Genomic DNA, 21,468 nt, shown 5'->3' with positions numbered 1-21,468 from the left:
ATAACCTGCCTTTCCTGTAATACTGCACAATCCTTGAGGAAGGAGATGAAGAGAAGGGTTTGACTCATGTTTGTGTCCCCCCAGAATTTAGTGGAATACTCTCTTTTTATTTTTTGAGGTAGGGTCTCATTCTAGCCCAAGCTGACCTGGAATTCACTATGTAGTCTCAGGGTGGCCTCGAACTCGTGGTGACCCTCCCACCTCTGCCTCCCGAGTGCTGAAATTAAAGCTATGTGCACAACACCTGGCTTAATAGAATACTTTCTTACATAAAGTAGATATGCAGTAAATGTTGAACAAAAAAATTAGGGGAAGTCTCTTTACTGATTTAATTTCTGTAAGACATCTATTATGCTACTTCCAAATTTTAGAGAAGAGGGAAATTCTTTTTTTTTTTTTTTTTTTTTTTTTTTTTGGTTTTTCGAGGCAGGGTCTCACTCTAGCTCAGGCTGACCTGGAATTCACTATGTAGTCTCAGGGTGGCCTCAACTCATGGCGATCCTCCTACCTCTGCCTCCTGAGTGCTGGGATTAAAGGTGTGCGCCACCACGCCCAGTTGAAATTTATTTTTATTTATTTATTTGAGAGAGAGAAAGAGGCAGAGAGAGAGAGAATGGGCATGCTAGGGCCTCCAGCCACTGCAAACAAACTCCAGATGTATGTGCCACCTTGTACATCTGGCTTACATGGGTCCTGGAGAATTGAACCAGGATCCTTTGGTTTTGCAGGCAAACACCTTAACCGCCAATTCTCTCTTTAACCTCTTTTCCAATAAAAACAATAGGGCTAAACCGGGCATGGTGGTGCTCACCTTTAATCCCAGCACTCGGGAGGCTGAGGTAGGAGAATCGCCATGAGTTTGAGGCCACCCTGAGACTACATAGTGAATTCCAGGTCAGCCTGGGCCAGAGTGAGAAGACCCTACCTCAAAAAAAAAAAAAAAAAAGTTGGTTTCTTTGTTGGACAAGAAGTATCTATTTACTCTGGACCCTCATATAAATCATTTGACTTTGCTGATACTTGGTTTTCTTGGCCACAAATAACCACAAAGGTGTAATAAGGGCCAAATATAGTCTTCTCCCTCCTCCTGATCTTCTCCCCCTCCTCTCTTGGGCTTTATGTACCTCAGGTTGGCCTCAAAGTCACTATATAGCTGAGGATGACCTTGACCTCCTCTTCCCAAGTCCAAGATTTACATGTTGTATGCCACCATGTCCAGGACCAGGCAATAGTGTCCTTTCAAACATAGCTTTGGTTACCCATGGTCAACCATGGACTGAAAACATATGGTACAATATATTTTGATAGAGAGAAAGAGGAGAGACTATGCTCATAAAACTTTTTATTATATCATTACAATTGTTCTATTTTATATTTTGGCTTTTAATCTCTTACTGTATCTAACTTATAAATTAAATTTTATCATAGGTGTATATATATAGGAAAATACACTATATATGGGGGTCAGTATTATTTATATTTTACATATCTGATGGTGGTCTTGAAAGGTATACCCCAAGGGTTAAGGGGACTACTATACTATAATATCCCTCCTTATAATTTTAGTGAGTTCAGCTGGTTTTGGTAGAGAATGAACTGAGTTATTCATAATATATTATAGATAATAGACATTTACAGTCTTTTCCCTAAGCTCCCTCATCTAACTTTATCTAAAAGCTTTCAGGGGAAGATGGCCTAGGGACTTCCAGGTAAGATGGCTGCATAGGAGCCACAAAAATCCAGCCTAGGGAGGTATTTGAGTAAAACCACCACAAAATACACTCTTAGTTTGAAAAGTGAAGTTATATAGGGTTATTATTATTATTATTATTATTATTATTATTATTATTTTGGTTTTTCAAGGTAGGGTCTCATTCTAGCTCAGGCTGACCTGGAATCAACTGTGTAGTCTCAGAGTGGCCTCGAACTCACGGTGATCCTATCTCTGCTTCCCAAGTGCAGGGATTAAAGGCATGTGCCACCATGCCTGGCTGGTGTATATGTTTTTATAAGCAACAGTGTAGAAGCAGGAGAGACTAAGATCTTTCAGAAAGAAAGAAATTGGCCAGAATCCCACTGAGAAGCTTGTGGACCCCATCCGTGATCCGCACAGAGGAGGGACAAGCTGAGCAGGTCCAGTACAACTCCATGCTTCCTACACTCTCCTATCCCCCAACCAACAGAACCACAGCCCTCTGGAGAACACATACAGCTCCCAGCAGCTGGGCATCCCGCACAGCTGAGCAGAGCACCAGATTCATAACACAACACAGAGGGATCAAGATGGGCACTCAGCACTGGTGAGATTGGAAGTCACCCCAAAAGGTAATGAGGCTGACTGACAAAAAAAGCAGGTAGACAGGCCTGTACTAGAAGTGCTAATCTCTCTTTCTATGTCAGGGCAGGTTACGGGTTACATATTCTTGGTTGGCTTTGACATTCTCAATTGAGCAGTATTTGGGGGTTAACTATTGTTGCCTTTGATGCTTTCAGATTCTTAGGGCCTTGGTCTTTTCCTTCTGTCATTATTGGGAGCAGGGTCTGGTTCAGACCCAGGCTGACCTGGAACCCATTTCAGAGCAGAAATCTCAATCTCTCAGCTGACAGGATTAAGGGTGCAGAGCAACACAGACCCCCTAGGGATTGTGGCTTTATAAGGTTATCTGTTTGTTTCAATCCCCATACTTGCATACTCTGTGCTGCTTTTCATTGAATGTGTATATTGCTCAGCTGATTTTTAGAATTTGCCAGTAAATTCCTCTACCCAGCCCACTAGAATACTTGAATAGGAGGCAAAATCAAAACTAGAATTTCTTCTGTGGTTGGACTGTAATACAAGAGCTACAGTTGGTACCTTAAACTCCTATTCTTAAGGTACATAAAGTTGGATTTCCAAATCTAAAAACACCGCAGATTATTAGAAAACCCAAGCATCAACCCAACTCAGGATGCAAAAAGTGCAACATTATAATACAAGAAACACAGAGAATCAAGACAGTGCAATCCCACCAAAAATTATAAATCCATCAGAAATGGCCTCCAATGGAACTATTTCAGATGAAATGCCTGACAAAGATTTCAAAAAAATGATTTTATCTATACTCAAAGGAATCAAAAAGAAAACAAAAGAATTAAAAAGAAGAAAACAAACTCCTGAAGAAATTCCAAGAGAACACAGGAAACCAGCTTAATGAAATAAGCAGGTCATTACAAAACATGAGTAAGGAAATAGAAATACTAAAAAAAAAAAAAAAACAGGCAGAAATTCTAGCACTGAAAAACATAGTCAAATAAAAAACTATGTGAAAAGTCTCCTCGGTAGAATGGATGAAGGATAAAACAGAATATCTAAACTAGAAGATCAGGTGGTAGATCTTATACAGTCCAACAAAGAGAAAGACAAGCTAATAGGAAGGTATGAATGGGAATTTCAAGATATCCAGGACACTATGAAAAGATGAAACATAAGAATTCAGGGTATAGCAGAAAGAGAATTTCAATCCATAGGCTTAGTTGGCATTTTCAACAAAATCATAGAAGAAAATTTCCCACAAATTAGGAAAGAAATTCCAATGCAGATACAAGAACCTTTCAGAACATCAAACAGACAAAACCTGGAAAGAACGTTTCCTCGTCATGTTATAACTAAATTACTAAACACGCAAACCAAAGAAAATATATTAATAGAAGTTAGAGAGAAAAAGCAAGTCACCTATAAAGGTAAGTCCACCAGGATCACAGCAGATTACTCAAACTCTAACTTTAAAAAACCAGAAGGGCAGGCTGGAGAGATGGCTTAGCATTTAAGGTGTTTGCCTGCAAAGCCAAAGGATCTTAGTTCAACTCTCCAGGACCCATGTAAACCAGATGCACAAGGGAGCATATACATCTGGAGTTCATTTGCAGTGGCCTGAGGCCCTGGCACACCCATTCTCTCTTTCTCTCTCTCTCTCTATCTCTCTTTCTTTCTGTCAAATAAGTAAGTAAAAATAAATATATTTCAAAGGGGAAAGTGGGGGGAGGGATATTACCATGGGATATTGTTTACAATCATGGAAGTTGTTAATAAAAAATATTTTAAAAAAGAAAACTTAGGGCTGGAGAGATGACTTAGCTATTAAGGTACTTGCTTGTGAAATCTTAAGGACCCAACCTCCATTCCCCAGGACCCACGTAAGCCAGATGCACAAAGGGGCACATGTGTCTGGAGTTCCTCTGAAATGGCTGGAGGCCCTGGCATGCCCATTCTGTCTCTCTTGCTCACTCAAATAAATCAATAAATAAATGAAATATTTGAAAAAAATATTTTGCCCACACACACACCAAAAAAGCCAGAGCCAGGTGTGGTGCATGTCTTTAATCCCAGCCAGCACTCTGGAGGCCGAGGTAGGAGGATCACCATGAGTTCAAGGCCACCCTGAGAATTGAGAATGAATTCCAGGTCAGCCTGGGCTAGAGTGAGACCCTACCTAAAAAAAAAAAAAAAAAAGCCAGAAGGGCTTGGAATGATATATTCCAAGTTCTGAAAAATAACAACTGTCAAACAAGGTTACTTTATCCTGCAAAGCTATCTATTAATATTGAAGGAGAAATAAGGGCATTTCAGAACAAAAACAGGCTAAAAGCTTTCAGAATGTTTAAAAGGCTGGGAGTGGTAATGTTCCATTTTCATTACAGCACTCAGAAGGCTAAGGTAGAAAGATCACCATGAGTTCAAGGCCAGCCTGGGCTACAGAGTGAGTTGCAGCTCAGCCTGGGCTAGAGTGAGACCAAACCTCAGAAAAACAAAAAATCCCTAAAAGTGCTACCAAAACATTTAAATTGGGTTTTCTTTTCTGCCTCCACAGTGGCTTTCTCCCATGATACAATCTACCTTTATCCCAGTGTTCTCACCCATTGTGTGTAACCAGGCACTGTCGCAGTCCCAGCTTGCGGAAGATATCCACCACGATCTCCATAGGTGTAAGGTCAGTCACAGTGAAGGGGCTGAGGTCCAGGATGTTTCGAAGCTTCAGGGTAGGTGGAGTGTATGGTGGCATTGGAGGTGAATGCTCAGTGAAATAAATGATGGAAGTACTCACAACCCCATCCTGTTTCTTTCGAGCATTTTCTATTTGAACAGAAGAAAATCAAAGTAAAAAGGTCATATTCTAGTTCTAACCTTTTAAAAATTATTTATTTATTTATTATTTGAGAGAAAGAGAGAGGCAGACAGAGAGAGAGAGAATGAGAGGGAGAGAATGGACATGCCAGAGCCTGTAGCCACTGCATACAAACTCCACACACAGGCATCACATTATGCATCTGGTTTATGTGGGTTCTGGGGAATCAAACCTGGGTCCTTTGGCTTTGCAGGCAAGCGCCTTAACCACTAAGCAATTTCTCCAGCCCTCCTTTTGTCTTTTAATCAGTCTCTTTTCTCTGTCTCCTCCATTTCATGCATTTTTTTTTCAAGGTAGGTTCTCACTCTATCTCAGGCTGACCTGGAATTCACTATGTAGTCTCAGGGTGGCCTCAAACTCATGGTTATCCTCCTACCTCTGCCTCTGAATGCTGGGATTAAAGGCATGCACTACCACGCCCAGCCCTCATGCATATTTTTTTTTTCGATGTAGGGTCTCACTCTGGCTCAGACTGACCTGGAATTCACTATGTAGTCTCAGGGTGGCCTCGAACTCTCGGAGATCCTCCTACCTCTGCCTCCCAAGTGCTGGGATTAAAGGCGTGCGCCACCACGCCTGGCTCATGCATATTTTTGAAACTTTATTTTTATTTATTTATTTATTTGAGAGAGTGAGAGAGGCAGAGGGAGAGAGAGAATGGATGTGCCAGGGCCTCCAGCCACTGCAAATGAGCTCCAGATGCATGTGCCCCCTAGTGCTTATGTGGGTCCTGGGGAATCAAACTGGGGTCCTTTGGCTTTGCAGGCAAATGCCTTAACCACTAAGCCATTTCTCCAGCCCTAATGAATATTTTTCTGAGGTAGTATCTCACTCTAGCCCAGGCTGACGTGGCATTCACTCTGTAGACCCAACCTGGCCTCGAACTCACAGCAGTCCTCTTATCTTTGACTCTCAAGTGCTGGGATTAAAGGCATGTGCTACCACACCTGGCCTCATGTCATGTATATTTATTGAGTCCCCTTTTCTAAAGTCCTTACCAATCGAAATAATGAGATCTCTTCGGAGAACAAAGCCAACAAGTCTTTGTGACTCTCGGGATACTACCACAGGGAAGCCACTATATGTAGTTTCACTGATTATGGTCTCTACGTCTTCCACAGTCATACTGTCCTGAGTAAGGACAGTCAACAAAGGATCATTTCTCCGGGGTTTCATCACATCCATTGCTAGGGTCTTATGAGAGAACTCTTCTTTGGCTTCAAGAAAGGGGTATCCATTGAGACGGATGTGAGCATCATAAATGCCCTCTCGCCCAAGAGCGTCTGCCACCCACTTGCTTGTCATAGCTGCAGCCATCAGAGGCACAATATATTCCAAGCCACCAGTTAGTTCAAACATTATGACAACAAGAGAGACAGTCATTCGAGTCACCCCACCTGCAAAGAAATAGACACAAGAGACAATACAGGATTCATTACAATTCTATGTCTGTCACAGACCCCTATCCAGGAAAATGCTAGAACAAGGTCTCACCTACAACTGTGCAGACTCCTGATTGCATTAAAGTCCATTTGTAAAATATACATGATTCAGATTTCTCAAAATAACAAATAGAAGAGGTCTTCTGCTTTTTACAGCAAAAAATAGTATTGCTGTTTTTCTAAGTGTAAAAGTAATGCAAGTCCATTGGAGAAAATTCAGTTTACTCCCTATAAGATGACTAAGATTTTAAATGACATTTCCATCCCTTTTCCCTATAGAAAAACATACGTTTTATATAGGTAATCTCATATTGTATTATATAGAGAATATTTTGCATATTATTATCAATTTTTTAAAAATACTTTATTGATTTATTTATCTGAAAGAAAGAGACAGAAAGAGATAAACAGGCCGACCGAGAGAACAAGTATGGGTGCAACAGGGTCTCCTACTACTGCATACAAACTCCAGAAGCATGTGCCACTTTGTGCATTTAGCTTTATGTAGTATGGGGGAATCAAACCCAGGCCATCAGGCTTTGCAAGCAAGCACTTTTAACTACTGTGCCATCTCTCCAGCCCACACTATCACCAATTTAATATCATACTTAGAGACCTTAAACATAGGCCTATAATCCAGCTACCTGAGAAACCAAGGCAGGAGCATTCCAAGTTAAAGGCTTGCCTGAACAAACAAGTTAGTAGCACTGTCTCAAAAAAAAAGAAAGAGAGGAAGAAAGGAAGGAAGGAAGGAAGAAGGGAAGGAAGGAAAGGAGGGAGGAAGGGAAAGAAAATGAAAAGAAGGAACAGTTTGGAATATAGCTCAGTAGCAGAATGTTTGCTTAGCATGTGAGACCCTGGGTTCAATCTCCTGTGAATTCACACACAAATTGAGAGAGAGAGAGAGACAAAGAGAGAAACTATATTATATATTATACAGATGAACTATTTTACAAGTTCTTTAATGTGCAAATTTAGGTCATTTCTGTTTTGCTTCATTGTTTTAGACAAAGTTAGACTGAAATTTGAAATTCCCTTGCTTTAGCCTCCAAAGTGCTAAATTATAATAATGTGCCACCATGTTTATATAAAAATACTATGAACACATTCTTTATTTTTTATTGTATGTGTGAATGTGGATGTACAAGGCACAATGTGCATGTGAATGGAGGTCAGAGGACAACCTTGAATATCAGTCCTTGCCTTCCGCTTACTCTGTTTTGAGGCAGGGTATCTCTCTTATTTTCCCTGCTGTATTTGCCAGGCTAGTTATCCATGAGTTTCAAGATTCTCCTGTCTCTACCTCTCTTCCTGCCATAAACATTCATGGATCACTACATGTTCATCCTTTTGTAAAAAAAAAAAAAAAAGTTTATTTTTTATTTTGTATTTGAGATTGATAGACAGACAGACAGAGAAAGAGGCAGACAGAGAGAGAGAATGGGCATGCCAAGGTCTCCAGCCACTGCAAACAAACTCCAGATACATGCGCCACCTTGTGCATCTGGCTTACGTGGGTCCTGGGGAATCGAGCCTTGAACCGGGGTCCTTAGGCTTCACAGGTAAGCGCTTAACCACTAAGCCATCTCTCCAGCCCTGCATGTTCATCTTTATGTGGGTTCTAGGGATCCAAACACTATTTGTCGAGCTTGTACAGCAAGTACTTTTCCCACTGAACCATCTCCCCAGACCTATGATGAATATTCTTACTCAACTATCTTGATCTGGATTTCTATTTATTTATTTCTTTGACAGAGGGAGATAGAAAAATAGAGAATAGGTGCAGCAGAGCCTCCAGTCAGTGCAACCTAACTCCAGATGCATGTGCCACCTTGTGCATCTGGCTTTATGTGGGTACTGAGTAATCGAACCCAGGTCCTTAGCTTTGCAAGCAAGTGAGTTAACCTCTGACTGAGCAATTTCTCTAGCCCATTAAATTTATTTTATTTTATTTTAGACAGAAAGTGAGTGAGAGAGAGAGAATAGACATGTCATGGCCTTTAGCCAGTGCAAACAAACTCCAGAAGCAGGTGGCACCACGTGTATCTGGTTTACACAGGTCCTGGGGAATCCAGTCTCACTCTTTAGGCTCCACAGGCAGGTGCCTGAACAGCTAATCCATCTCTCCAGTTATAAACTTTTATTTATTTATTTGTAAGCAGAGAGAGACAGAGATAAAGAGACAGATGGGGAGAAAGAGAGAAGATGAAAATGGGCACACCATGGTCTCTAGGCACTGTGAATGAATTCCAGACACATGCCCCACTCTTCATTCAGCTTTATGTGGGCACTGGGGAATCAAACCTGGGTTGTTGGGGTTTAAAGGCAAGTACTTTAATTGCTGAGCCATCTCTCCAGCCCAAGTAACTTTTAAAAAATAATTTATGTATTTAAATGTTTGAGAGAAGCCGGATGTGGTGGCACATGCCTTTAATCCCAGCACTGGGGGAGCAGGGGTAGGAGGATCGCCATGAGTTCGATGCCACCCTGAGACCCCATAATGAATTCCAGGTCAGCCTGAGCTAGAGGGAGACACTACCTCGAAAACCCAAATATATATCTATATCTATATATCTCTATGTATGTATGTATGTATGTATGTATGTATCTATGTATCTACCTACCTACCTACCTACCTACCTACCTACCTACCTATCTATCTATCTATCATCTGTCTATGAGACAGAGAGAGAGAATGGGTGCACCAGGGCTTCTAGCGGCTGCAAACGAATTCCAGATGCATGCGCCACCTTATGCGTCTGGCTTTACCTGGGACCTGGAGAATTGAACCTGGGTCCTTTGGCTTTGCAGCAAGTGCCTTAACCATTGAGCAATCTCTCCACCCCCCCAAATATATGTATGTTTAAAAGTTTCTTGGGGGGTGCCTTAAGAACTTGGCAATCTCTACATCCCCCAATATAAATATATTTTTAAAAGTTACTTGGAGCAGTGCCTTAACCACTGAGTAATCTCTCTAATCCCCCAAATGTATATATATTTTTAAAAGTTACTTGAGGTTTGGAGAGATTGCTCAGTGGTTAAGGCATTTGCTGTAAAGCCAAAGGACCCAGGTTCAATTCTCAAGGTCCCAGGTAAAACCAGACACACAAGGTGGCACATGCGTCTGGAAGTTGTTTGCAGCCGCTAGAGGCCCTGGTGCACCCATTCTCCTCACTCCCCCCGCTCACTCAAATAAATAAATGAATAAAATAAAAATACATTTTTTGCTGAGCACAGTGCACATGTTTAATCCCAGCACTCAGGAGGCTGAAGTAGGAGGATTGCTGTGTGTTTGAGACCAGCTTGAGACTAATTCCAGGTCAGCCTGGGCTAGAGCAAGACCCTACCTAAACAAAAAATAAACAACTTTTTTTTAATTTGCATGAGAGGAAGAGAGATAGAGAATAAATATGGGTACAACAGGACCTCTTGCCATGGCAAATGAACTCAAGAGGCATGTGCTACTTTGTGCATCTGGCTTTATGTGGGTATTAGGGAATCGAACTCAGAGCAGCGGGCTTGCTGAGCCATCTCTCTGGGCCCCAAGTGCCTTTTTTGATAGGGACTCTCATTGGACTGGAGCTTGCCAATTAGGCTAGAGTTGCTAGCCAGTGAGCCCCAGAGATCAGGGATCAGTCTCTGCCTCCCTTATCATTGCAATTACAAACACATGTTGCCATACCCAGCCTTTTTTTTTTTTTGGTTTTTCAAGGTAGAGTTTCATACTAGCCCAGGCTGACCTGGAATTTACTATGTAGTCTCAGGGCAGCCTTAAACTCTCAGTGATCCTCCTACCTGTGCCTCCTGAGAGCTGAGATTAAAGGCATGTGCCACAATGCCTGACTCATACCCAGATTTTAATTTTCCCACCTTTAACCAAAAAACAAAACAAAACAAAACAAAACAAAACTTTAGTTAGGGAATCAAACCTCAGGTTTTCATGTTATTACGGCAAGCACCTTGCTAAATGAACTATCTCTTCAGTCCCAGGATTACCTTTCTTAAATTACTTGAGAAATAGCAAACCCAAAATGAAATGGATGATTTCCTCAGTCTTTCATATCACTCTTTTAAAATTACATTTTAGTTAATTAATTTATTTGAGAGAGAAAGAGGCAGGGGGTAGATAGGGAGAGAATGGGTATGTCAGGGCCGCCAGCTACTGCTAAAGAACTCCAGATGCATGGGCCACCTTTTGCATGTGGCTCACATGGGTCCTGGAAAATCAAACCTGGGACCTTTGGCTTTGCAGGCAAGTGCCTTAACTGCTAATCCATCTCTCCAGCCCTCACATCACTCTTTCTTTGTGTGTCACTGAGAGGGGGTGCCATCTTCAAAATCAATGCAAACAGTACTCACCTAGGCAGGCTGCAGCCCCAACCATGGCATAAAGTCCAGGTGTGATACAATCAGCACCCTGACTACACCAGCTATTGAAGATACCCCAGTCATGGTGGTAATAAGCCAGCTGCTCCATTCCTACTCCTAAAAGCCGCCCTGCTATAGCACCAACAGCCATGCTAGGGATAAAAAGGCCAGAAGGGATCTGCAAAGAGAAACAAAAGAGCGTTAATGAGAAACAATGTGGTTGTTTGGCATATGGTAAGGATTTGAGGACTGACCCTCTGCGAAGCAAACAGGCCAATGATAATTTAACTACACACTATGCTAGCAAGTGGCTGTAAAGATTTGTGTAACACTACAGGAACTAGAGGTTCTCTGGGGCGTGCAGGCAAGGATGACTGCAAAGAAGCTTACCCTGATTCGGGGTCCATCAGGCAAGAGCCTGAACTCTCCAGACCAACACAAAACTGGAGGCAGAAATTAGGCCTTTCCCAAAGAAAAAGGAAAATAAAGTTTCTTATATATACAGACATTTTCCCCAATCTTGAATTTTTATCAACAACAATCTATCCTTCACTGACTACCATGTTCTATGCTGTATGCTTTACCAACAAAATTTTATAGATGCTTTATAACAACCCCAGGAACTAGGTGATATTATTCCCAAATGATGAAGACCCCAAAGTTCAGAGAGGTTGTCATTCACCCAAGGTTAAAATTTAGTGAATATGAGTGCTGGTATTTAAATGGAATGCTCAGGCTGGTGAGCTGGCTTAGCAGTTAAGACATTTGCCTGCAGAGCTAAAAGACCCAGGTTCGTGTCCCCAGGACCCATGTAAGCCAGATGCACAAAGGACACATGCTTCTGGAGTTCGTTTACAGTGGCTACAGGCCCTGGCATGCCCCTTCTGTCTGTCTCTCTTTTCTCTCTCTCTCTGCTTGCAAATAAATAAAAAAAATTTTCATATAACTGGAATGCTCATAACCACACTTACATATTGAATCCTAACCCATCATTCTCAGAAAAAGAATGGTGCATGAGGTCTCAATCCATTTTATAATAGGATAAAAAGACCAGGTGTGGTAGTACACGCCTTTAATCCCAGCACTCAGGAAGCAGAGGTAGGAGGATCACCAAGAGTGCAAGGCCATCCTGAGACTACATAGTGAATTCCAGGTCAGCCTGGACCACAGTGAGACCCTACCTCGACCCCCCCATGATAATAATAGTATAAAGAAAAATTATGCAAATTTCAATGTGTGACAGTTGGCACAGTTATACTTTTGTCCAAAAAAAGAACATTCATCTATTTTCCTGGTCTTTTTTGACCTCTAAAAGATTACAGTAAATTATTAATATTAAGAAAGGGAGGGCTGGAGAGCTGGCTTAGCGGTTAAGCGCTTGCCTGTGAAGCCTAATGACCTCGGTTTGAGGCTCGATCCTCCAGGACCCACATAAGCCAGATGCACAAGGGGGCGCACACCTCTGGAGTTCATTTGCAGTGGCTGGAGGCCCTGGCATGCCCATTCTCTAGCTGCCTCTTTCTCTCCCTGTCTGTCTGTCGCTCTCAAATAAATAAATAAATAAAAATAAACAACAACCAAAAAAGGGAGACTTCCGGGTTGCAAGTACGCAGCGTGCCGCGTCACGACGTCCCCGTGTCACGTGACCACAGCGGGCTTTTTGGCGCGAGCGTGTGAACCTAGGCTGCGGAGGCGGGGCTGCAGCCGGGTGGAGCGCCTGGGCAGCAGCGCGAGGGGACGACGGAGCCGCCCCTCGGAGCGGACTTAACTTGCCAAGCATAGAAGAAATACGGTAGAGAAAAACATCTCTATTGGATACAAGAGGCCAACTTCTTTTGAAAATTTTAAGACGCGATGCAGCAAAGCAGATTTAGCACCAATAAGCCTTACTTGGTTTGAAGAACTTTCTTCAAAAGCTCCACCCTACAATTCTGAACTGACAGAAAAATCTGAATATAGAATCACCAGTTATGAACCAACTGTATTTAAAACTCCACAGAGGAAACCCTCTTATCAGTTGGCTACAACTCCAATAACATTCAAAGAACAAGGAGTTAGCACTGTGCCAGCAAGGCAGGTGTGGAGTGTATTAAAAGTTCAACTTCTAATCACAACAGCAAGAAAAAATAATAATAGTAGTGAACGTAAAAATCATTGCAAAATGAAGATTAAAGTAGACCAAGTAACAGATGCTACCAGCCCACTTCTGAATTCTTGTCTTAGTGAAAGTCCTCTTGTTCTATGATCCGCACAAGTAAGGCCACAAAGAGAAAAACCAGTATGTGGAAGTTTATTTTATACACCGAAACTTGGAAGGGGTCAGGCACAAAAACATATTTCTGAAAGTCTGAGAGCTGAAGTGGATCCTGGTATGTCTTGGTCAAGTTCCTTAGCTATACCACCAACTCTTAGTTCTCCTGTGCTCCTAGTGAGAGATGAGGAAGCAGCTGAAATTACATTTCCTAATACTACTACTCCTGTTTTGAAAAGCTGTTTTTCTAATCACAATGAAAGTCAGGAAATGAATGCTAGATTTATGCTCTGTTACTGACAAAGAAGGCAGAAATTACAAAGATCCTATCAGTTATGGATCGAGGAAAACATTAGGGAATTCATTTCGTAACGTACATAACTACAAAGATTACCTTGAAAAGTCAATGCCAAATGTCCAAGAAGATTGAAGTATATGAGACAGATAAAGATATTTCTGAAGAACATAGTTTTTCGTTATTCTTTCCTAAGCATAAGTATCGTCTACAGAAAACAAGAATGGGCAAGACTAGGAAAAATAATTTTCATGAAATAAGAACTGATGAATTAAGTGAAGAAACTAAAATCCAAGATATAGAAAGTAAGTGTTCATATGCACCTGAAATGGAGTCCAGAGATAGTGACCCCTTAGAGACAGATGTTATAAGTCAGAATCCCTTTGGCAACACAAGTGATAAAATCTCCAAGGATGGGCTGGAGAGATGGCTTAGTGGTTAAGCGCTTTCCTGTGAAGGCTAAGGGCCCTGGTTTGAGGCTTGATTCCCCAGGACCCATGTTAGCCAGATGCACAAGGGGGCGCACGCATCTAGAGTTCATTTGCAGTGGCTGGTGGCCCTGGCTTGCCCATTCTCTCTCCCTCTGCCTCTTTTTCTCTGTCTGTCGCTCTCAAATAAATAAATTAAAAAAAAGAACAAACAAAAAAAAATCTCCAAGGATGCCAGGCATGGTGGCACACGCCTTTAATCCCAGCACTCAGGAGGCAGAGGTAGGAGGATTTCCGTGAGTTCGAGGCCACCCTGAGACTCCATAGTGAATTCCAGGTCAGCCTGGGCTAGAGTGAGACCCTACCTTGAAAAACCAAAAAAAAAAAAAAAAAAAAAAAAAAAAAAACCTCCAAGGATGCTGTTCCACCTTCAAGCTATGAATGGTCTCCGATAATCTACTCCAGCCTAAATTGAACTCACTTGGAAAAAACACCTCTTCTGCATAATGCTAATAATATACATATTTAGCATATTAAATAATTCAGAAAAAGACTTCATAGAGACAGAGAATGAATTGATTTTATTACTCCAGAAAACTTTTTGCCACATAATTTTAGTCTGCCAAAACCTGAAATATATTAAATGAGGAAACACTGGTAAATAAGAAACTCCAAAGACATTAGTTTGAGTTTCACGAAGACTTCTTTCTTGCAGTAAAGCAAGCAACGCCCAGAGCTTCTCAAGTATCTTGTCCCAAGCAGAGTGTTAGAATGCCTGTGTTCATAATGAAAGAACCAGTTGAGACTTCTGGTACCATTTTCTCAGATAATGCGACCAATCCAAGCTTTAAAGAAGAAACTGAAGCCTTCCAAAATGAATTGGAAATGTATGCTTTTGGCTTGGGGAGAGACGATTCTTTATGTCCTGGTTCAGTTAATGATGAAACCTGCCCAGCCAATGTCACAAACACCTCTGTAACTTTGAAAAATACCAGTTTAATATCCACTTTGAAAAAAAGAAAAGACCCTCCAGACATAAAATGGCCTAGATATCCATGACCTCATAGTGCCTGACACTACCTACACAAGACCATCATAAGAGGAGGAAAAGACCATGGCATCAAAATAAAAGAGAGACTGATTGAGATGGAGAGGGGATATGATGGAGAATGGAATTTCAAAGGGGAAAGTGGAGGGGGAGAGGGCGGGTATTACCATGGGATACTTTTTATAATCATGGAAAATGTTAATAAAATTTGAGAAAAAAATAAAAGATACAGATCAATATCTGCTATAAAGCAAAAATTTAATAAAAAAAGAAAAGAAAAAAGGTTTTGTTATGCTGTAAGTGATGAGGCTTCTTATCAAGGAAAAAACAAAGAAAGAATAAGTCAGAGCTCAGCAACCCTGCAGCCTGGTTCAAAGCACCACCTGCATTTATAAAGGCTGATTCAGGTCTCTCTCTCTCTCTTTTTTTTTTTTTCTTCTTTGAGAAATACATATGGTTTTATAGATGAAGATATGATATATGAATTTATATGAATTTTTTAATCTTAAAAAAAGGGAAATACTGGACATGGTGGCACATGCCTTTAATCCCAGCACTCAGAAGTAGGATTGGGAGAGGTAGAGGATGGGAGTTTGAGGCCAGCTGGAGACTTGAGAGTTAGTTCCAGGTCGGCTTGGGCTAGAGTGAGACTAGACCCCCCCACCAAAACAATAAAAGATTAAAAAAAAGAAAGGGAAATGATGGCAAAAGATAAAACAACAGATTATTCTTAAATTGGCTTAGTAATGCATTTGAAGTTGGTGGTCTGGGGGTCTACAAATTCACTTTAAATGAAACAATGAAACCATGAGGTGAAAGTTAACCCAAGAAACACTGTAAAATATTGCACTTTTTCCATCCTATCCTTGGTTCAAATATCCATTTCTCTAGAGACTAGAGGGAATAATTTAGTTGTAGGGTGCTGAATGGAAGAAATAGACAAATGAAAACCTAGGAAAGAGGAAGGAACTCTTTGAACAAATTTCCCATTTTTATTTCACTCAAAAGATGAAATGGTAACAGTTATTAAAAGTAAAACATGCCTTTAATCCCAGCACTTGGGAGGCAGAGGTAGGAGGATCACTGTGAGTTCAAGGCCACCCTGAGACTACATAGTGAATTCCAGGTCAGCCTGGACTAGAGTGTGACCCTACCTCAAAAAAACAAACAAAAAAAAAGTAAAACATGCCAGCATAATAAGGTCTGTCCTTTTAAAGTAACATATAACAACTGCATATATTTGTTGAGTATAGTGTGATGCTCTGATACATGTATACAATATGTAATGATCAAATCAATTATCACACTTGTGAAAATTCAAAATCCTCTCTCCTTTTTTGAAATATGCAATAAATTATTGCTATAGCCACCCTATTTGCTATAGAACACTAAAACTTAATCATCTTGTCAAATGTATTTGGGGGGCTGGTGAGATGGCTCAACAGTTAAGGCACTTGCTTGCAAAACCTGATGGCCTGGTTTCAATTCTACAGTACCCATGTGTGTCTGGAGTTCATTTGCAGTGGCAAGAGGTCCTGGAATGCCTGTTCTTTGTCTTTGTGCAATTAAATAGTAGAAAAATATTTAAAATATATATTTTGTCCCCATTAACTAATTCTTCTGTCTTCTCAGCCACAAGGAAGCACTGTCCTACTCTGCTTTTTTGTTTATTTGTTTTTTTGAGGTAGGGTCTCAATCTAGCCCAGGCTGACCTGGAACTCACTCTGTATTCCCAGGCTGGCCTTGAACTCACAGTGATACTCCTACCTCTGCCTGCCAAGTGCCAGAAGTAAGGGCATGTGCCAAAATGCCCAACTTCTGCTGTTTTTGCGAAATCAACCATACAGCATATATAAACATTGCGCTATCTGAATATTTTAACCTGTGGAATGTTAATTGTTAACAAGTGAGCACTGATACCAGCTATAAAAAATAGGGCTATAGAGATGGCTCCATGGTTAAAGGCACTTACTTGCCAAACCTGACAGCCCAAGTTCAATTCCCCAGTACTCCTATAAAGCCAGATGTACAAGGTGGTACATGAGTCTGGAGTTGACTTGCAAGTTGCCTTGGGGTTCCATCTCTCTCTCTCTCTCTCTCTCTCTCTCTCTCTCTCTCTCTCTCTCTCTCTGTGTGTGTGTGTGTGTGTGTGTGTGTGTGTGTCTCAGTCTCTCTCAGCTTGCAAATGGTTAAAAGCACTTACTACTGGCAGGGAGGAGGGGAATAAGACGAACACAAGTGTCCATACAACAAAGTTGCTAATTAATTTTTTTTTTGTTTGTTTTTCGAGGTAGGGTCTCACTCTAGCCCAGGCTGACCTGGAATTCACTATGTAGTCTCAGGGTGGCCTCGAAGTCATGGCAATCCTCCTACCTCTGCCTCCCAAGTGCTGGGATTAAAAGCGTGCACCACCACGCCCAGCTGCTAATTAATTTTTTAAAAAGAACTTGTTACATAAGCATAATAACCAGAGTTCAAATCCCCACAACTCATGTAAAGCCAGCTATAAGAAGTATGCATTTCTGCAATCCCAACCCATGGGAGACAGCTAGGAGAATCTTGATGTTTGCAGGACAGCTATCCTGGTGTTTATAGTGACAAATAATGACAGACCCTGTCTCAAAAAAGGTGAAAAGTGAGGAGTAACACGTAAAGGTTGTCATTTGACTTCCACATGTGTTCCATAGCATGCAGATGTCCCTCCCACCCACAAATATATTTATCTAGATCTTGGATGGAGCCATGTGAAGTTGCTTAGTGGCCAAAATGTGAAACATTTGCAACTTCATGAGGCTCAAGCTAATATTTTGCTTTGTTAGTTAATTTTTATTTAGAAAAGGAGAAAACATTTCTTTTTGAAATCCTATCACTATAGTTAGTATTTTACCTATATATGGGCTTTGGCAATGTGAGATAGTTTTACTTTTGTCTAGTAAGTCATGAGAACAAACGTGGGTAATACAGGCTTTGGGGGCTAGGGTAATCATATTATAGAACTTGCAAGTCTGGCACTGTATATGGGATACCTTAACTTTGCCCTTCGAAACCCACAGCCAAACACAACCACTGAGTAACAAAAGAATTCCTTACCTTCATGCCAAAGGTGAAGATAGTAATGACAATTTTCAGTATGAGTGTCAAAGCCAGCTGCCACATGGCACTGTAGACTCCTGCGCCAGCAGGTCTATCTGGAAGTTCACCACCCTTGCTTGTGTTGAAGTAGTTCTCATAATCGCAGAGCTTGGAGGAGTCCAAAAGGCCACAGTCATTGAACAGTTCAGAAATGAGCTCACTTGTGCTCATCCGGGTATATTCATTGGGAAAAGCCAAAATAGCAGTGATGGCGGTAACAACGAGTACCTCAATGACAGGATACTTCCCCAACTGTGTGGTCTTACGCTTCCGGCACCAGGCAATGTTTGTGCGGATAAACAGAGCTCCCCACAGACCACCAAATATGCCAAGCACAATGAATGGCACAAGTTCAAAAAGATGCCATGGGGTATGAAACTCCACATAAAAAAGAACTAGGCGGCTGTTTCCAAATGGATTGATAGAACGTAGAGTAAACGCTGCTACCAGAGCAGCAAAGAATGAACGCCACAATGTTTTGAGGGGAAAATAGTAGCTGACCTATAAGATAGAAGGTGAGAAAGCAAACTCAGTATTCAGAAACTGTTTCAAGTGAAAAGTTGGTACTGCTGACATTTTAGTCAAGGAGGAAAACTCTCGGGGAATTTCTGGTCACCTGGTAAAGCACTGACTTGCATAGAGTACTCAGGGACTGTAAGGTACATAGATACTGTCCATGAGTCCTCATACAAAAGCACACACATGGGCTGGAGAGATGGATTATCAGTTAAGCCACTTGCCTGCAAAGCCCAAGGACCTGGGTCACTTCCCCAGTACCCACATAAAGCCAGATACACAAAGTGGTACATGCACCTGGAGTTTGTCTGCAGTGGCTAGAGGCTTTGGCATGCCCATTCTCTTTCTCTCCTTGCAAATAAATAAGTACATAAAACTAAAAAATGAAAAAGAAGTATTTAAATAACAGGCCCAAATGCTCTCCAGACACAGATTATTACCTCTTCCAGGCTGAATAATACTCCACCAATAGGTGCCCCAAAGGCTACGGATACACCAGCAGCTGCTGCAGCAGATAAGACCTACAACCCAAAACTTAAAATTACCAATAATGATACTTTCCGACATTCAATTACATTTTAAAGGAATATTAGGCCAGGCATGGTGGCATATGACTTTAATCCCAGCACTTGAGAGGCAGAGGTAAGGGAATCACTGAGTTTGAGGCCACCCTGAGACTACATAGTGAATTCCAGGTCAGCCTGGGCTAGAGTGAGACACTATCTTGAAAAACATTAAAAAGTTCAATGTCATAAAATAAGATGTTCAATTTCTATTTACCTAGACAGCAAATACTATAAGCTGGATGTTGGACAAATACATGGCTAACCTGCTTAAACAGGAAAGAGGGCCTTCCCTTCATAATTAATTGAGACATGTAGTTACTTTTAAATTAAGACCCCAAATGCAATATTCCCAATTTAGTAATTGAACGTAACAAAGGAGATTCATTCATGCCCCCCTAAATAAATTACTTATGGTGATTAAATTGTACTTTGTAAAGAAATGTTTTTAGCCAGGAGTGGTGGCATATACCTTTAATTCCAGCACCCAGGAGGCAGAGGTAGGAGGATCACCTTGAGTTTGAGGCCACCCTGAGACTACATAGTGAATTACAGGTTATCCTGGGCTAGAGTGAGATTCTACCTCAAAAAAAAAAAAAAAAAAAAACAGATTAAGGAGCTAAGGAGAGGTTGGAGAGATGGCTTAGCAGTTAAGGCACTTGCCTAAAGATTCAGGTTCGATTCTCCAAATCCTACACAAACCAGATACACATGGTGGCATATGCATCTGGAGTTTGTTTGCAGTGGCTAGAGACCCTGCATGCCCAGTCTAGTTATTTATTTATTTGTTTATTTATTTATTTATTTATTTCTCTCTCTCTAATAAATAAATAATAAAATATTTTTAAAAGTTTAAGGAATGTGCTGGGCGTGGTGGCACACGCCTTTAATCCCAGCACTGGGGAAGCAGAGGTAGGAGGGTCGCTGTGAGTTCAAGGCCACTCTGAGACTACAGAGTTAATTCCAGGTCAGCCTGGACAAGTGTGAGACCCTATCTCGAAAAAAAAAAAAAGTTTAAGGAATTAGACATAATAAAACGTTCTATTCCTTTCTTATTTCCTTGATTTCCCAATCACCAGAAATACATATTTTTTATTTGTGGTGTTTTTTTTGTTTGTTTGTTTTCTTTATAGAGGTAGGGTCTTACACTGGTTGAGGCCGACCTGGAATTAACTATGTAGTCTCAGAGTGGCCTCAAATTCATGGCGCTCCTCCTAGGCTTTGTGGTAGTATTTTTTCGAGGCAGGGTCTCACTCTAGCCCAGGTTGACCTGGAACTCACTCTGTATTCCTAAAATGGCCTCAAACTCATGATGATCCTTATATCTCAGGCTCCCAAAAGCTGGGACTAAAGGTTTGCAATCCCGTTCTTAGCTTGAGAAATGGTATTATAACAGGTTAGGGGTAAAACCACTTTCTAAGGTGTTTTCCTCTTAAGTGTGCAGACATACAAAGTTTAGAAAACATTACCTGAATTATACCACACATATTAATCACAAACTGGCTTTTTCATTTAATAGTGTTCTTTTGCAAACATTCTGCATGTGCCTGTGTGTATCCTTCTCATTCTTTAGAATTGTTACACAGTATTCTATGATCTGAGCAGAATACTGTTTATTAGATCAACCTCCTATTGATGGACATTTTGGTTACTATGTTAGCAAATGTCATTTTGACTACTCCCAGATACCTGTGGCTATAGGACAGATTTCTAGAAGTAGACTTGCCTAAATATATTTGCATTCACACTGCTAGAGTCTCCAGATTCTCACTCCTGAGATTGTAGGACTGATGCTTTCATGAAAAAGAGACTGTTAAGAACAGGTGTCATTACCTCTCTGCGCTTGGCTTCATTCTTCCTGTATTTGTTGAAACAGTGGCACAGGATATTTCCACAACAGCAAGCCACGTGCACTAGGGGGCCCTCTTTGCCCAGGCTCAAGCCAGATGAGACTGCCAGCACCAACGTGATAGTTTTGATAACCAGGGTCCACTTTCCCAAATAACCCCTAATAATGAAACCACTCAAGATCGTTTTTATCTGCAGGCCAAACACAGAGACTGAATATAGACCAAGGAAGTAAACAAAGCTAAACAGTAAAACTCTGAACCTCATTACAAAAGCAATACCTTCTAAGCACGCGACATATAAATACTTGGCCTAGAAGTGATCTAAGTATGAGAGTGACCCCAGGAGCCCAAGACAAACAGAATTGTTCTGAAAGATTTCATGACTTTTTGGGAGAGTAGAGGAAGCTTGACAT

The 21,468-nt window shown here is 41.1% G+C and overlaps 1 protein-coding gene across 3 annotated transcripts in view; it reads right to left on the bottom strand.

Moving 5' to 3' along the window:
- Clcn5 (chloride voltage-gated channel 5) overlaps nt 1-21,468 on the bottom strand; it is a 251,784-nt gene that overhangs the window by 6,646 nt on the left and 223,670 nt on the right. For all 3 annotated transcript variants that reach the window (XM_045141109.1, XM_004670060.3, XM_004670061.3), the window contains 6 exons: nt 21,039-21,245; nt 19,083-19,163; nt 18,085-18,627; nt 10,964-11,150; nt 6,161-6,559; nt 4,894-5,110 (listed from right to left, as the gene is read on the bottom strand). In XM_045141109.1, the coding sequence (XP_044997044.1) occupies nt 4,894-5,110; nt 6,161-6,559; nt 10,964-11,150; nt 18,085-18,627; nt 19,083-19,163; nt 21,039-21,245 (1,634 nt within the window). The remainder of the gene's footprint in view (nt 1-4,893; nt 5,111-6,160; nt 6,560-10,963; nt 11,151-18,084; nt 18,628-19,082; nt 19,164-21,038; nt 21,246-21,468) is intronic.

The sequence above is a fragment of the Jaculus jaculus genome, chromosome X (genome assembly GCF_020740685.1).
Source record: "Jaculus jaculus isolate mJacJac1 chromosome X, mJacJac1.mat.Y.cur, whole genome shotgun sequence".
Lineage (NCBI taxonomy): Eukaryota > Metazoa > Chordata > Mammalia > Rodentia > Dipodidae > Jaculus > Jaculus jaculus.
This window is presented reverse-complemented; position numbering and strand designations above follow the sequence as displayed.